At 39.1% G+C, this 18,445-nt stretch overlaps 1 protein-coding gene across 1 annotated transcript in view; it reads left to right on the forward strand.

Annotated features, from left to right (window-relative positions):
• The window catches only part of OSBPL7 (oxysterol binding protein like 7), a 1,590,705-nt gene that overhangs the window by 995,930 nt on the left and 576,330 nt on the right, over nt 1-18,445 (forward strand). The window contains exon 13 of the mRNA XM_044054965.1: nt 17,647-17,784. Within this exon, the coding sequence (XP_043910900.1) occupies nt 17,647-17,784 (138 nt within the window). The remainder of the gene's footprint in view (nt 1-17,646; nt 17,785-18,445) is intronic.

The raw sequence follows: 18,445 nt of genomic DNA on the forward strand, positions 1-18,445 counted from the left end.
GATCACTATAATCTTACAGGATATTCATTTAGCAGGCGCCAGTGATGGATGTGAGTGCATGTTAATGGAGAGTCTAGACTCTGTGACTAAAAATGTCTGTTATATGGGAAAAGTGGAAATCTCTGAGTTGCACAGAATTCAGGTTTATCTGTTGAGTTCTTCTTGTAAATGTTGAATGAGACAAAATGTGAGGATAACAACAAAAGTAATAAAAGATCAGTATAGTTTGGGACTTTATGTAGGGGACATCCTGTGAGGAGGTTCGGAGAATTAAGGTGTTATTTAAAAAAAATATTTTCTGAGTTTGCAAAAAGCATGTCATATTCCATTATTTTACAGGTTGTTTGTTTTAAGAAAACTGTTTTTGTAAGGAAAATAGATTGTGTGAACAGAGTTGGATCATGGTCAAATGGGGCCCTAGGCAAGGTAATGGATTCACCCCCCCCCCCGCAGCCATTCCAGTATCCCATTACTTAGTTATTTCTCCCCAGTTACCATAAACACTGTTCAAGCCTTTCAGAATACACGTTATTTTCACCTTTACTTCTACAATGATTATAGATATTTGGATTTAACTTAGAATTTTTATTTCAAATTTTAAAGCACAAACACTGATAGCCATTTGCTAAACAAAATAATATTGTCTCACATTAAAATCAGACTTAGCATGAACAGTATAATTCTCTGCCCTTGAAACTCACATTCTTTGAAAAGGCATTGAAACTGACACTCAAAGAAAATGCATCTGGCCAGTGGAGGATTAAGTTTACCTTTGAGCCGTTTTCAAACCATAGGTTCCTTACACACATTTTTATTTGTCCCAACATAACACATGATTTACTTGGTATAGCCTTTCAGGGACAACCGTTTGCTGAAAAATTAATTTCCTTTTGTACAGGTATGATACATGCATATGTTCTTTGATTCACCTTCCTGATTGTATTAAATTATATTCCTTGTATAATAGATAAACTCTGTCAACTAGGCATCAATCCATATCTTACCAGATGGGTCACAAACTGGCTCACTGATAGAACTAATCTAGTCAAAGTAGGGAAAGCCACCTCAAGCAGTAGACCCGTAACAAGCGGTGTACCCCAGGGATCGGTCTTGGGGCCTTTGCTGTTTGCGATATACTTTTCTGAGGTGCAGGCCAAAACCAGTGGTCTATGGCTGACCAAGTTTGCAGATGACTGCAAGCTGGGTGCTGTCATCAATTCCCCTAGCGATGTGGACATCCTCCAAGAGGGTCTCACCCAAACTAACGACTAGTGCCAGAAACATGGCCTCAAATTGAATGCCAAAAAATGCATCATTATCCTCTTTAGGGAGAGTGACGTCCCCACAAATTATCACATTGATAATAAGGCCCCAAGCATGCAATCAGTTGTGAGGGACTTAGGCACCCAGGTTAATAGCAAACTGACTTTTGACCACCATATTGCCTCTGTTGTATGGAAAGCTTTCTACATGGCCCACCTCATTAGAAAGGGTATCTCATACAGGGACAAGGTGGTCATAACATCCCCGTATTCTTCCCTTATAAGACCCATTATTGAGTACAATGCCCCTTTCGGCATGTACCTCACAAAGCACATGCAGCAGCTGGAGAGACCACAGAAGTTCCTCACCTGGAGAATCCAGGGCCTCTACCCTGCACAGATAGGCTAAAGGCCCTGTCCCTCTACTCAGTCTCCTACAGACTCTGTCTTGCATACAAAGCAATCTCAGACCCTGCCTTGATGTAAGTCAAGCTTCACTCAAGTAACCCGCACATGCAACCTCAACCTGGTTTGTGACATCAATAGGACTTGTTGGCAGGAGAAATTTGGTCCCAGAGACTCCCCCTTTTGTGGAATAGACTCCCATTCCATGTCAAGCAGAGTATCTCATTAACCCTTTTTAAGCGCAACCTGGATAACTGGATGGGGAACAGAAAATGCACCCCTGGGATTCTACTTGTGTACCTGCTGCATAGTGGCATAGGGTGCTGACTTGTTGGGACATGGGCTAAATTCTTGACTAGGCTTGCAAGGGCCTCAGGGTGAATAGCCTAGTAACTTCCTATGATCCTATAAAATTTGTAGTTTTGAATATCTTTTCCAGTAAGCAATGAAACAGAATTTATGAACCAATAATAACAAAACTGCCCATTTCAGAACATTGCAACCATAAAAGGCCACTCAAACGTCTGTCACTACAGTCCACCAATATCAATCAATATGCACAATCTATGCATAAGTAAAATTAATAATTCCATATTAAAGAGATCTTTAACTAATGAACTGGTTGCTGCTGGCAAACAGATTTATATTTCAGTGATTCATCTACAAATTCAATGCCTACTGTCCACGAAGATTAAGATTAAATTGCCTGCGTTACATTTGAAAAAAAAGGTAAGCTGGTAATATTGCAATAAGGAATGGATGGCAAACTGACAACAGATTCATAGTTAGTAGGCATCTCATCCAAAGGAGGACACACCCTGGCTTGCAGCATAATCTTTCTTTACCTGCACTGGACAGAGCCCAAATATCAGTATAGTTGTGTTCGACATTGTGTAAGCTTTATGGTGCAGTATCTTAGTGCTTTGTATGTGACATGGTTTTGGAATTATTAATGCAAATATGAACAAGCAATGTTTGACACCTATAGGCGTCAGTAGGATTTAACTACACAAAAATACTCAGCTGTAGTTAACATCAAACACATTTACATAGTTAAAAATACAGTAATAAAGTTAACATAAAAATTATATAAAACAAAATTATTTACGCTAATAATAATAAGGATGATCTAAATAAGTCATCACAGTAAGTCAGGTAAAATGCAAAATAACACTGAAATGATAAATCCAAACACTGTTTCTCAGACAGAGGGAAGAAACACAGTACTATAGAAACACCCACAAATTGGAAACAACAAATACCATAACAAACTTTTATGTAACTCATTTGAGTGCTGTTGTCTAACATAGACTTGATCAGAATTGAGTTTTTTGGAAAAGATCACATGATGAGAACTTGATATTAAATACAGTAAAAACGCGGTATGCTCTAAGAACTAAAAGCTATAGTACTTGAAATTAATAGGTTAAGTAAGTAAATAAATAATAAAAACTTGACCTGTTATATGTTAAAAATTATTCCAAATCAGGCTCAACTAGAAAAATGAAAATCTTGTTCACATTTAAGAATACACATCATTTTAGTGGAATCATTCAGCATTCAACCTAATTTGTCTTATCCATTTCTGGAACTGAACCACCATTTTTTCTTGGATGCTCCACTAGCATCTGAAACTGCTAATAGAATGCTGTAAGATACAAAAAATAATCCAGGTTGCAATATTGGTTTTCATAAAGTCAGTACAACTCAGTCTTTCAGTGATACCTCTCAACTGTCCAGATTATCACAGAAGGTCCAAATTTTTGTCTCATAATTTTGGTGTGTTACTTATAACGTGCAGTTTTCTGGCCTATCATTGAGGGCTGAAGTCACTAAATAATGACATACATTTAAGTTTTAGACTTCACAGCTTTCATAAAATGCATGTTAACTCAAAGTATGTTATTCCAACAACTTTCTAAGTTTAAAATATCGGTGTTTAAAATCTCTTCCTGATTTTAGGCTTTTGCCTCCCCGTTATTTTGTCATTGTCCAGATTTCTTGTACTTAGAGGATGAAAGGTATGCTTTCACCTCCTTCTGGTATGCCTGTTGCTCTCATATTCTTTCTCATCACCTTATCTTCTAACTCAGCCAATATATCTTGTTCAGCATCATTTCCCTGTGGACTGCTTCTATCTCATGGTTCACAAAAGTGATGGTGGAAACTAATTTAACAGCTATTTCACTGTCATCATCTCCTCACACAATCCAAGCTGTTTAGAAAGTTAGGCAATTTCACTGATGTCTTCAGTTCTGTTAGCATGTTGCCCCTTTATATTCAGCATTCATATTCTTTTGAATACTTTTTTTGTTTACACGTCTTGACAAAAAGTCTGTTTCTAACAGAACTGTTACATAATTTGTTTCAAGGAAGATACAGCATACTGTCATAACCAGCCCTAGTACACAGGAATCGATTACAGCTGCACATGCTTTTCTCTGACTGCAGTGCTGTTCTATTACGTACTGTCATAACCAGCCCTAGGAATCGATTACAGCTGCACATGCTTTTCTCTGACTGCAGTGCTGTTCTATTACGTACTGTCATAACCAGCCTGGTACACAGGAATCGATTACAGCTGCACATGCTTTTCTCTGACTGCAGTGCTGTTCTATTACATTGTCATAACCAACCCTGGTACACAGGAATCGATTACAGCTGCACATGCTTTTCTCTGACTGCGGTGCTGTTCTATTACGTACTGTCATAACCAGCCCCGGTACACAGGAATCGATTACAGCTGCACATGCTTTTCTCTGACTGTGGTGCTGTTCTGTTACGTACTGTCTTAACCAGCCCTGGTACACAGGAATTGATTACAGCTGCACATGCTTTTCTCTGACTGCGGTGCTGTTCTATTACGTACTATTATAACCAGCTCTAGTACACAGGAATCGATTACAGCTGCACATGCTTTTCTTTGACTGCAGTGCTGTTCTATTACGTACTGTCATAACCAGCCTTGGTACACAGGAATCGAATACAGCTGCACATACTTTTCTCTGACTGCGGTGTTGTTCTATTACGTACTGTCATAACCAGCCCTGGTACACAGGAATCAATTACAGCTGCACATGCTTTTCTCTGACTGCAGTGCTGTTCTATTACGTACTGTCATAACCAGCCCTGGTACACAGGAATCGATTACAGCTGCACATGCTTTTCTCTGACTGCGGTGCTGTTCTATTACGTACTGTCATAACCAGCCCTGGTACACAGGAATCGATTACAGCTGCACATGCTTTTCTCTGACTGCGGTGCTGTTGTATTACGTACTGTCATAACCAGCCCTGGTACACAGGAATCGATTACAGCCGCACATGCTTTTGTCTGACTGCGGTGCTGTTCTATTACGTACTGTCATAACCAGCTCTAGTACACAGGAATTGATTACAGCTGCACATGCTTTTCTCTGACTGCAGTGCTGTTCTATTACGTACTGTCATAACCAGCCCTGGTACACAGGAATCGATTACAGCTGCACATACTTTTCTCTGACTGCGGTGCTGTTCTATTATGTACTGTCATAACCAGCCCTGGTACACAGGAATCGATTACAGCTGCACATGCTTTTCTCTGACTGCAGTGCTGTTCTATTACGTACTGTCATAACCAGCCCTGGTACACAGGAATCGATTACAGCTGCACATGCTTTTCTCTGACTGCAGTGCTGTTCTATTACGTACTGTCATAACCAGCCCTGGTACACAGGAATCGATTACAGCTGCACATGCTTTTCTCTGACTGCGGTGCTGTTCTATTACATTGTCACATTGTTCTCATTTTCATATGTGTTAGTTTTGCAAGACATTGCCACTTTAGTTCTCATTGTTGGCGTTTTATTTGACTCGTAATTGGTCTTAATGCTTATCTTCTTTCTCAGTTAATTCTTTTTACTGTGTACTAGAAATTTGAGTTGCTCTCCACTCTCCCAAAGTTTTTTTTTCATAAAGTCAGGTCTGTTTTTTCTTAATATCTTGTTCATTTCTTTTATAATTTCTTATACCTCAAACCATTCTCTTATAAAGAGTCATGTAATACTGTCCTTCATCTTAGAAATACAAGCATGTGTAGCCACTGCTTGACCATTGTAAATAGTAGCTGATGAATAAATGGCAAGATGTCCTGACTGAAATCACTATTGCAGTATTCTAAACCAATGGGTTATCACCGCTGATGTCCAGCCAGGGTACCTCAGATTGTAAATATGGGAATATATAGGCAGATGCACGAGTGTAGATCCACAAACTATCTGGCTGCCAACCTGAACACAGGTCACATATGAGTTGGACTGATCATCCTTTGGTCATTGGTACTGTAGCTTCTTTAAAACAGATAAGTGTCCTGTTGGGGGACCTTCTTTACTTACTTAAATTGTTATGCTATATCTGTATTACATGTCAGCATGAAGAGGTAAGTGTGAGTGTGGTTGACAAATCCCATACAAAGTTTTACATACCCAGTGTCTCTTCTGTCTAGATTATGAACATGACTTCAAGGTGTGTTCCATCTGCCAATCCTTTGTGCCTTGGAGACCCAACATCAGAAGTGTTTGGCCCACTCTAAGATGTCTGGTGCTGTTCCCCCAGACTTACCTATACCCCTGAAGAAAAAAACCCAAAAAGTTCAAGATGGATACTCAGGCTACCTTTTCTGATTCCGACACACCCACTGAGGTTCCAGAATCAGTGATATATCCAGTTCCACCTCTGATGCCCCTACTGAGACCCCAGCAGATGCTGGTATAGCATTGGAGGACTTTGCAACTGAGGAAACTACTCCCACATAAAAAGTTGGACCATGGATCATCATTTCAGAGGGCCTGGAATGCATCTCAAAGATTCAAATTAGGGGAGAGATCCCTGATAAATTAATTGAGGTATGTCAGTGGTCTGAACCACCCTGCTTGGCTCAGGCAGACGTCATACCAAAAAAGAAAAAAGAAAAAAAAAACAAAGCATACCTCCTCTCATCCCCAATCTGGGAAGAAGGAATGGATGGACTTTTCTCAAGGCCATTATGGCCCTGAAACCTCATTCATTTTTGCCCACCTGCCTCCTCTTCCCACACCACAAAAAATTACTGTGGATTCATCTTCTTCTGAAGAGAAAGAATCCTTATGACTTAGATTATTCATTGGCATAGTCTACTAAAATACACTGTTCTGGCCAAATCCCTTCTGATGATGAAGACTGAATTTCCCGACTCGCCTATTGAAGAGGTTTCATTTGGAGAGACAATTATAAACATGATGAAACATTTTGAATGGGATACTAGACAGATTACAGAGGTCCAGAAAAGATACAACAACCTCTTGGAAATGAACACTGCAGCTCCCTTTCCTGTTGTCCCAGTCCTAGAGGCTTCCTTGAATGTTTTTCAGTCTTACTTGGCTAGCCTAGATTTGCAACCTCCTGCTCCCAAAAGACCAGACAGATTTTATAAAGTTCCTGATGAACTTTATTCCTCTTCTGATAAACATTCAAAACTTCTTCCTAATGCCAATGCTGTTCCTTCAAACACAGAAAGTAGGGACAGGTGGAAGAAAAAAGGTTTATACCTCCTTTACTCTGGCATTCAGGGCTATTAAATATTAAACCCAGATGACCAAGTACTTGCTATCCACACCCAACTCCTTAAACAAGGTAATGATGGATCTGTAGGGGCCAGATTCCAAACAACAAATGTCCTTACTAATTGATGCTACTCAGGTAGCCAGACACAATATAAAATGTATATTAATGAATAAATATACCAGCGGTAGGTACAGGACAACAAACAGAGCAAACGCCAGAATAATGATAAAATAAAAGTACCAAATTCTGTTTGTAGTCACACCATGCAGGATTCTCCTAGTTACCAAAAAATCATGTCTTTTCAGACCACAGTTCTTTGTTTAAGAAAGCAATATCCAGTTCTTATTCAAGTATATATCCCGTCTTTTCAGACCACAGTTCTTGGTTACAGAAGCAATATCCAGTTCTTATTTAGATATATATTGGTTTATTGAGACAATCGGTAAGCGCTTTCGCTGACAAGCTTTTTCAAACCTATAATACTACATCTCAGCAACAGCTTATATATATATATATATATATATATATATATATATATATATATACATTCAAAACAATTAAATAATTAAGTAATTAAATACTTTAATCAATTAAATACTTAAAAACCTAAGGCATACTTTTAAAACTTGAACCATAAGATAATATTATTAACATCTATCTATGAAATTTATATATATATATATATACACATATTTTAATGAACCATATTATATTATGTAAAACTATCATATTAGCATGCTGTTATTACTGTAATCAAATTACTTAAAATAAAAATAAAGTTAATGAAATGTCAATGAGATAAAAACTTTAAAAATCTTTCATTTGATTCTGTGTCTCCTATTTTTTAACACTGGCTTTAAAGGGACCCTATCATTCAAGCCCGGGGGGATATGAGCTTTCGTTTTTATAATCCATTGTGCCTCAGTTTGCTCAGTAAAATTTTTAATATCTCCCCCTCTGACATTAGGTACATTAACTTGTAGTACTGAGAATAAAAACATGTGGGTATTGTCGTTCTGTAAAACATGTTTAGATAAGGCGTTGACTTCCGACTTAATACGAATCTGATACAAGTGTTCCCTTATTCTTTCTTTTAACATTCTATCCGTCTTGCCAATATAAAAAGAGAAACATGATGTGCAGTTAGCAATGTAAACTACGTGCCTGGTATCACAGCTAGCATTTACTTTAATTGGAAATAATTGTCCTGTTGTAGGATGTACAAAAATACTAATGTTATTAATGTAGTTACAAAAATTGCATTTGGTACATGGACTAGTACCATTAGGGTATGTGATGTCCCTACTAGATTTGTGATTTGCACAACATAACATCCTGTGCAAACTTCTCTTATTCTTGTATGCAAACTGTGGTCTTATACCTACATGCTTGGTGACCTCAGGGTCTAGCATGAGTAAGTCCCAATATTTAATAATAACATCTTTGATAGATTGCACATCCTGTGTGTAATAAAGGGTATACCTTAAATGGCTCTCACCTTTATGCAATTTCTCATTAACATTAGTTCTGTACATCTGTAATCCAGTATCAGAAAAGATAGGACAAACACAATCATGTCTTATACTTTTGACTTGTTCAAATATTTTCTTTATTTCTTTGGATTTATATTTTCTATTACGAAATCTATCCCCTAAATCATTTAACTCTTCTTCAAAGTCATTAAGACATGGGTTCAATCTAGATACCCTAATGCCCTGTCCCTTCAGGACATTCGTAAAGACATGAGATGGGTGCATGCTATCTCTGTGTAAGAGGGTATTCTTATGGCAAGGTTTTCGATGCACTCCTGTGTTGAAACCACCATTCGACATACGCCATATGTTCACATCTAAAAATGATATATTCTGTATAGAGTAATTCATAGTAAATTTTAGAAAGGGGGTTAACCTATTCACTTGTTCCTCAAAAATATGTAACTCATCTGTGCTACCATGCCAAAGAAAAAATAAATTGTCCACAAAGCGTCTATAAAAAAGGACATGTTCCTGATACATGTTAAGGCAAAAAAGTTTTTCTTCCTCCCATAGGGCCATGACTAAGTTGGCGTAGCTATTTGCACATGAAGTGCCCATAGCCACGCCATCTTTTTGTAAGAAAAAATTGCTGTTAAATAAAAATACATTGCTTTCTAACACTGTCTCAAGCAAAGTACAAAGGAAATCTATCCTGATAGGTGATAAATCAGAATGTGAAGTGAGATATTTAAATATGCTCTCTAGTCCTTTGTCATTAGGGATGTTTGTAAACAATGAATTCACATCCATAGTAACAAGCAACAGACTTGAGTCTCTATCCCGCCCTCTGGTCACTTCATAAAAATTCCTTCGAGTCTCTAAGTATAAACCTATTATTGATTACATAAGGTTTCAAAGTTCTCTCTAAATAAAAAGAGATATTTTCAGTGACCCAGCGTCGGCCTGAAACGATGGGTCTCATTGGAGGGTTATTAGGATTTTTGTGAATTTTAGGCAGTCCTTGAATGATAGGGATAGTAGGTTCTTCTAAAAATAGATAATCCAATAGTTGATAATCCATTATTCCTAATTTATACATATCTTCCAAGTTATTATACACCCTGTTGATAATGAGTTGTACTTCAGAATATGTGATAATCTTGTAATGTGACATGTCACATAACATTCCCTCCATTCTATCTTCATAGTCCACTCTATTTAATATCACTATAGGACCACCTTTATCTGCTGGCCTGATAGATATGTTATTATCATACATTAAATCATTCAAGGCTCTAGTCTGCTTTAAACTTAAATTATTCTTAGTTAAATTAATGCTTTTATTCTGAAGAGCATAAACTTCTTTTTTAACAGCTTTACTAAAAACCTCAAGGGATGGATGTAAATTGGGCATCATTAGACTTGGTTTGAATGATAGGGTCCCTTTAAAGCCAGTGTTAAAAAATAGGAGACACAGAATCAAATGAAAGATTTTTTAAGTTTTTATCTCATTGACATTTCATTAACTTTATTTTTATTTTTATTTTAAGTAATTTGATTACAGTAATAACAGCATGCTAATATGATAGTTTTACATAATATAATATGGTTCATTAAAATATGTGTATATATATATATAAATTTCATAGATAGATGTTAATAATATTATCTTATGGTTCAAGTTTTAAAAGTATGCCTTAGGTTTTTAAGTATTTAACTGATTAAAGTATTTAATTACTTAATTATTTAATTGTTTTGAATGTATATATATATATAAGCTGTTGCTGAGATGTAGTATTATAGGTTTGAAAAAGCTTGTCAGCGAAAGCGCTTACCGATTGTCTCAATAAACCAATATATATCTAAATAAGAACTGGATATTGCTTCTGTAACCAAGAACTGTGGTCTGAAAAGACGTGATTTTTTGGTAACTAGGAGAATCCTGCATGGTGTGACTACAAACAGAATTTGGTACTTTTATTTTAACAATATAAAATGCAGTTATGATGTTGTAGAGGGCTCCTCTGCAGCAGCTGTTACTAGCACTCATTCATAGGTATGCATTGTCATGCAGTCACCCATGCCAGAAGATTTCAAAGCCAAACATATTGATTCCCCTTTAGACAAGATCCTTTTGTTTGGCCCACAAGCTGCCAACTTATTTAAAGCCCTTCAAAAGCAAGGGGAAAACAGTGAAAGACTACATGCAGATTCTGTTAACCTGTGTGCCTAGTTACCAGAGGAATGACCTAGTCAAGCCCACTTCTTTTATTCGAAGGGACTCCATACTCATTCATAAAATACAAGAAGGCTCCCAGAAAGAGATTCCTAAAGAAACCAAAGAGGGATTCCACATCTAGGAGACATACCTTCAGGGAAAAATCACTGTGACTATCTACAGATCAACATCCCCCAAATCCTAGGTCCTGTTCTGACGCTCTCTAAAAGGTTTACTCATTCAGTCTCAATCTGGGAAAAGATCACCACAGTCCACAGGGTGCTTTCCATTATATAAAAAAAAAGAGTTGTGCCATGGGCTAGAAAGAAATTCATCCTCTGAAAGGCATGCACTCCCCCCCGCAGCCAAGTCCATTTTTTGTCTCCAGTACTCTGAGTTGTAGGCCCAAGGCACTGTACAACCAGTACCCACAAGAATCATAGTAAAGGTTTTTTAGTACAAACTCTTCCTAGTTCGAAGAAGAGAAGGACAATGGAGACCCATACTGGATCTCTCTCTTTGCTAAGAACCTTCTTAAAAGTGCCAACCTTCAAAATGCTCTCACTGCAAACACAGGTGCCTTTCATACTTCCTCAAAAATAGCTAGTATCCATGGAGCTAACATTCACCCCTCCTGTAGGAGATTCCTTAGGTTGCATACTGGCTCATCTCATTTTTCAGTTTACTGATTTGCCTTTTGGGCTTTTCCACAGCCCCAAGAGTTTTCACAAATGGTGTCTTGCACCATTGATAGCGGTCTGCATAAGTCAGTGATTTCAGATATTTCTGTTATTAGACAATCTGCTAATCCAGGCTACCTCACCACAGATCCTGCTTCAGCATCTCCAGTTCAACCCCAACCTCCACCTGTGGTTGGTTGGGGTTCACTGTCAACTACAAACAATCCTCCCTCAAGACCTAGTGTTTCGAAACATGCATGCTTACTTGCCATGGGGGGGGGGTACAGAATCTTATGCTTATTTTCACAGACTTCTTCCCTTGACTTATGCTTAACCAGGGAAGTCTTAAGACCTCTGGGATTCATGATAGCTACTGTCCCAGTGGTGCCTCTAGCCAGATTGCACATGAGGAAAAGTCAGTGTTACCTGAAAACTGTCAGGCCCCAAGTTCTCATTTTCTAGACACTTTGATTACCCTCATACCTTGTCTCATGAAGGAGCATTTATGGTGCTCCTTCATGAGACAAGGAGCACTTATGGTGGGTGGATCAGGTGAAGCTCAACTCAACCCAGGACTCCCCTTTTCCCCAGTAGTCCTAGTTCAGGAGCTGTACACAGATGTCACTGATGAGGCCTCAGGGGGGCAGGGCAGATGGCAGCCAAAATTCCAAAGAAAACACATCATCCTGAAAGAGATAAGGGCACTCATCCAAGCTTTTCAGGTTTTCTCAAATATCTGGAAGCGAGGTCCTGTTCAAGTATTCACAAACAACATGGCAGTCATGTAGTACATAAACAAGCAAGGAGGCACCAGATCTTACCAATCGTACTGACTAGCACAGAGGGCTTGGAGTCTTGCCAACAAGAGAAGCATGTCCCTACTTGCCATATGTGTCTCATCATAATATGTTGGCAGACACATTAAACAGGGCCTTGGAGAACCCTCATGAATGGACCCTCAGCAGGCCTGCCTTCCTGGACATCCTTCACCATTAGGAAACACCTCAGACAGACCTGTTTGTCTCAGAGAGTAACAAACATCTCTACCTATTTTACCCCAGGAACCCTTTCCTCACTGTCTAGAGGACAGATGCTTTCTCTTTTCAGTGGACAGGGATGTTTCTCTATGTCTTCCTCAAACTGTCTCTATTCCCGAGGGTTCTATTAAAGGTCCAAAAAGACAAAAACAGAACTTTTAATAGTCACCCCTTTTTGGCCAGGACAGCAGTGGTTCCCTCTTTTTCATCTAGCTGAAGGCAAACACTGCAAACTGCCGCACAAGGTGGATCTCATCCGTCAGCAGAAAGGATCATTACTACATCCCAGCTTGTCATCCATAAATCTAAGCTTGTGGATGATAGGGTTCTGATTCCTTTCAGGCACCAATTTTCAGAAGGCTGAATTAATGTTCTCCAAGAAGCAAGGAGACCACCACTCAAAAATCCTACATAGAGATTTTCTTTCTGGTGCTGTAGGAATATACCCATGATCCGAACAAGTCAGAGGTACCTTTCTTTCTAAAATTACCTGTGAGCTCGTGGATGCAGGTCTGTCCAACTCCACCATCAAAGCCCACCTATTGGCCATCCCTGCTTGTCTGTCCTTCAGCCCTCATGTTACATTCAGACCTGAAGTCAAACAGTTCTTTAAAGGGATTCTGCATCTTAGACCATAAAGGAAGCCTGTACCTCTTCCTTGGGGCCTTAATTTCATGCTGGAAAAGCTCACTTTGCCTGCCTCTGAACAAGCAGCCTCAGCAAATCTCAGATTCTGCACCTGAAAGACTTTTCTGCTTCTGGATGTCACTTCAGTGTGGAGAGTCTCAGAACTACAGGAATTTATGGCCATTCCTGCCTTTCTAATTTTCTACAAGGACATGGTGACCCTGAGGGCTAATCTTTCCTTCATGCCAAAAGTAGCGAACAAGTTGTTTGTCAACCAGGCCATCAGTCTACCTATTTTCTTCCCCAACCCACAGAAACAGGGGGAAAGACTTGTACACTGTTGTAATATTCACAGACATCTAAGGTTTTATGTGGACAAGAACAAATCTATTCTTAAGTCTGATCATCTGTTTGTCTCATTCATGTACTCTAAGCTGAGCCAACCAGTTTCTAACAAACCATTGCAAGCTGGAGCTGTAAGTCCATCTAAACACTACAAGATTGATGCCTTTTGAATGTCCAGAGCTGCCTTTGCAAGGTCAGTCCTCTATGGCTTCTTAGACAGATTGTATATCAACTAGCCAACCCACCGTACATTCCCTTCAACTCTGGGAATCACCATTGGTTTGGAATGCTGCAAAAGTGATTTCAGTCAGGATGTAATACAGTTGTGTAAGAACTTACCATAACAGTAAGTGTACTAGTGATCACTTTTGCCGTATTCATTCCCACCCACCTTTTCCTATGAATTGGTTACCATCTTCTCTCTCTCTCTCTGTTCCCTCCCTCCTTTCTGTCCTGTAGACAAGACCGTAAGGCTAAGGGGGCTTCTCACCACTTTATGCTAGACCCTTCCTAGCTGACCATTAGCACTTTCAGGGTCTTCAGGTCACTGGCTTGGAGATAGTTTGAGGATCTGTGTTCATACATCCACCTCTCTACCCTTGTGCTTACGAGCTGAGGTCACACATCAGAAGTTCGACCTAGGGAAAGTTAAGTTTTGGTACCCTGGCTGGACATCACTGGTGATAGCCCACTGGTTTGTAATACTGCAACAGTGATCAGTAGGGCAGCTACTGTTACGGTAAGTTCTTACACAACTGCACTTTTTTACTAACTTTACTTTAAACTTGCAACTTTTTTAACTTTACTTTTTTTAACTTTTTTGTTACTTTTTAGTAACTAAATTAATTTCTAAGTACTGATGTTTTGTCTTTCTTCTCTTCAGCTAAAGTAAAGTGTTTTTTACTCAAGTGACAGACAGAAGTGTAGCCCATTCAACATTTCAGACATTTTAGCTAATCCGCTTAGAGTGCGGAATATATAGAATTTCTGCATCCTAAGTTCCCTTTATCTTTGCTAAGATGCCTTGCCAGCAAGAGAATTCTTGTAATGTAATTTTTTTCCACTGGGGATTATACTTTGTCCTTCCAGACACCTAAATGCTTGAAAGCAAACATGTTTCCTCACTTTTGGAGATATATTTCTCCTTTTTTTGATACCAAGTGGTGTTTGTAGGTTTGTCTAGTCTTAAGTGGTCATGAATCCGTGTAAACTCTGTAGAAGAACTGTGTATCAAATGACATTCAACTTTGCATTAGACCTTCTGCTGTAATTTTGAGACCCTTAAATGCGAGTCCCGAAATTGTGAAAAAGTAGCAATTCCTAATAAGAAATGCAGTATCAAAATTAATTGTTTCTGATCTGTTTATACAGGGGGCCAGTGAACATGCACCTTTATTGTGGGGAACTGCCCTCCCCCCATCCCTGCTACTTACTAGCTCATAGATCACTGCATCTTAGAGAAATGGGAATACTCCTAGAAACAGTGATCTTGGAAGTGGTACATATATTCTCCAATTTCACACATTCTGTCTTCTTTTTCTGGTATGTAGAGATACAAGTCTCATGCATTCAAATTGTTACCTTTCTATTGCTACCTTATTAGCAGCTATTGCTATATCCCCCACAGTCTACATCCCTCCCATTGGCCACCGTTAGGCCTTTTAATTTATTCTCTAACCTTGTGCATGTATTTATACATTTGAAAATGAATGTAGAAACAGATTAATTTGAAAATGAATTAAATTAATTTGCAAAACATTTTTCCTTCAGTAAAGTGTGAGAGTAAGTAAGCCATCAAAACAATGCACTGTTGCAGAAGCTAGAGTGAATGTTTGCATGGTTCACACTAGCGGACAGTAGTTCATCATCTAGAACATATCAGTGGCTTGAGGTGGCTGGTGAATTGAAATGTTTGTAATTCTTTAAAAATGCTGGCCTCATCACTTGAATGAAGAGGCAGAGATTATAAGACCAGTTAGTGTACTGTGGACAGCAGTGACCAAGTCACCTGTAGGGATGGGTCAGTTTGGGCAGGTGGCCTAGGATTCTGTTTAACCAGTGGCTTGAAAAGGAAAAGTTAATAATTAGTCACTCTCTATTCAGGAAGCCAGTTTTAAGAATAAAACGGGCACTTCAGAAATGTGTATTGTTATTAAACGTAACAGAGAAAAAGGGGTATGCTGACTTCATCTCAAATGAGCAGTATTTGCCATATAATTTTTTGCCAGAGGTATGAACCCCAGGAAGATTTTGACAGAACAGTAAGGTGCTATAGTGTGATTTCAGAGTTATTAACTTGAGTGCAGACAGTGTAAATTTGGGTTTGGTGTCATGAAATGGGCAGCAGATGTGAAAGGATGGTAGAGCAGAGTGACCAGGTATTGAAGGATGCCAAATGCAACGCTGGAGAAGATGATGATCTAGTCAGTAGTCAGGAGGGGTCTATTATGTATTGTGAAAGCCGAGCTTACCCTACTAAACACACTTTCCCACTGCCCCACCTGACTTCTGCAATGCAAAGACAGACATTGAGTGTGTCCTCTGCATCCCCCTTGGTGTGAACCTCTATTCCCACACCGCAGACCATATATGTACTAAGTGCTAGTGTTCCTGCTTGGTGTCACCCACTTGGTAACCAGTACCACCTTCTTCTTCCTAGGCTGGGAGAGCTGATAGTGGCCATTCACTCTCATCCTTCCTGGTCAGCTCCTGGAGGCATCTGAACCACTAGTAAAACTTGGGTTACTGGTACCATAGTCAAGAGTTTATCTTTGTGCATCATAGAGCCAGTTGTTTAAATGGGAATCTTGAGAATCAATTATCATCATCATCAGTTTATAAGCCACCTAGCCTATTGGTGGCCACAGTAGTAGTAGTAAACTGAGCAGGGTACAGCCGAACTCCTTCTTCCCAGCAAGAGTTTCCACCTCATCCTATGGGATCTACAGGAGTTCTTAGGCAAACTGAGAGATATAGCACCTCCAACCCAACATGTTCTGGATCTGCCATGAGGCTTTCATCTAATGGGCCATGCCTGGTACATTGAGCCATCTTCAAAAGAAACCTTAACTACTTCAGCTGACTATTTTCAGTATGGATAAATGATGGCTGCAGTTTGATGCTCCCCTCTATTGCTGAGCTCCGCACTCTTTCATGGAGTGCAAGCTCAGCCACCCTACTAGTTGTAGGTAGTGTCTTGCTTTGGCTCAATGTCCATAGCTCATGACCATAGGTGAGGATGGGGACATATACTTACTTGTAAAGTGAGAGTAGTGTCCTATGACTCATCTCTCGCTTCACAACCACAGTCCAGTGTAATGCCTAAAGGTCTGCTGTATTGCATCCAACTAGTTAGTACAGGCTACTACCATAGCAAATAAACAAAGTTTGCATGGGTGTCAAGTTCCATGTACATAGAGAGTCTGTAGCATGCTTACAGTTGAACTGAGCTCTTTGCATTGCATTTCAATGAAATGACATTTTATTACCTGTCACTATGAATAAAATAGTGTTTGGTCAGATATATTTGCTGTGGTCTCTTTTCAAGTTATTGAACATAGTGACAGGACTTACAGTATCAGTTGGAAATAGACCTGATGTTCTGATTATGATGTGAGTTAGGGCTAGGTTTAGTTTAAGTTGAGGTTTGCATTAGACTTGAAATTAGTGGTTGACTTAATGTTAAGGGATATGTGAGGTGTTATGTCCCTTATGTGGAGTCCTGGGAGCATAGCATTTTAGAACAAATACTGTGAAAAAGTATATATACTGTTATAGTTTGTGTATTTTCAGTGACTTTGTGTTTTGAAAAATGCTTTTCATTTTTTTTCATCTGTTTGGACTGTGTGTCTTTGATGACTTTGTTTTCAGTCAGGCACACATTTGCATGAAAGTTGTGAATGGAGCTAAGCTCCATCATGTGGCAACTTATTTCTTAATTCTGACAGATTGCACTTTAAAAGTCTGTTCATTTCAGTGTTTAATAATTTCTTATTTCCATTTTTTTTACCCATGGCAGCAGGTATCTCCTTGTGTTGATGGGCAGGCCCTATTACACAAACAGGTCAACAGAAGCACCCTTTCCTTGTCTGATTCATACACAGAGTTCTTTGATGCATGTGATGTTATCCTGACATCCAGTTCTTCTGAAAATGAGGTAAGTGACCTGTTCATGATTTGTTCTGAGTAGAAACATGCGTGTTCTGATAGGTTGCTGCTGTGCTTGTGACATGTCTACCGTTTGTGAGGGCTCCCTGACATCACTGTTTGTGCACCTTAATTTTTAGAAGAACCAGTGTTCTATGATAGAACATCTGCATTTCCCTAGGTGCTCCTTACCTTGAACTTGACTGCAACCTGTTCTTAAGGCCTTTTATGTGCCATTATCCCCTTGTCCTTACCATATAAACAGATACATGGTATTCCCTTCTCACTGCATTGTCTGGTACCTCTGCTTACACATTACTTGTGTCTTCCTGTGGTGTTCTTAGCTGAATGCTGTTTAGCAGCTGTGGCATCACATTTTGAGTGTTGTGTTTCTATAGTATAAATACTGAAGACTTGCAAAACACCTGCTTTATACACAAAATACATGTTATATGTCTGTCTTGTACTCATTGTGTAATTTTTTGCTTTGTAATTGTGATGCACATTGCACATTTGACATTACTACTCCCTGCAGACCTGTTCCCGTGGTTCACTGCTGGACAGAGGCACAGGGAACTAATCTAAGGGGGTGGTGAAAGCCAACACATTCTGGCTAGGCTTATAAATGCCCTTGGGCAGATAGCCTAGTACTTACCTATGAATCTATAAAC

This window comes from Protopterus annectens, chromosome 13.part0 (genome assembly GCF_019279795.1).
Source record: "Protopterus annectens isolate FY-2018-M chromosome 13.part0, PAN1.0, whole genome shotgun sequence".
Lineage (NCBI taxonomy): Eukaryota > Metazoa > Chordata > Ceratodontiformes > Protopteridae > Protopterus > Protopterus annectens.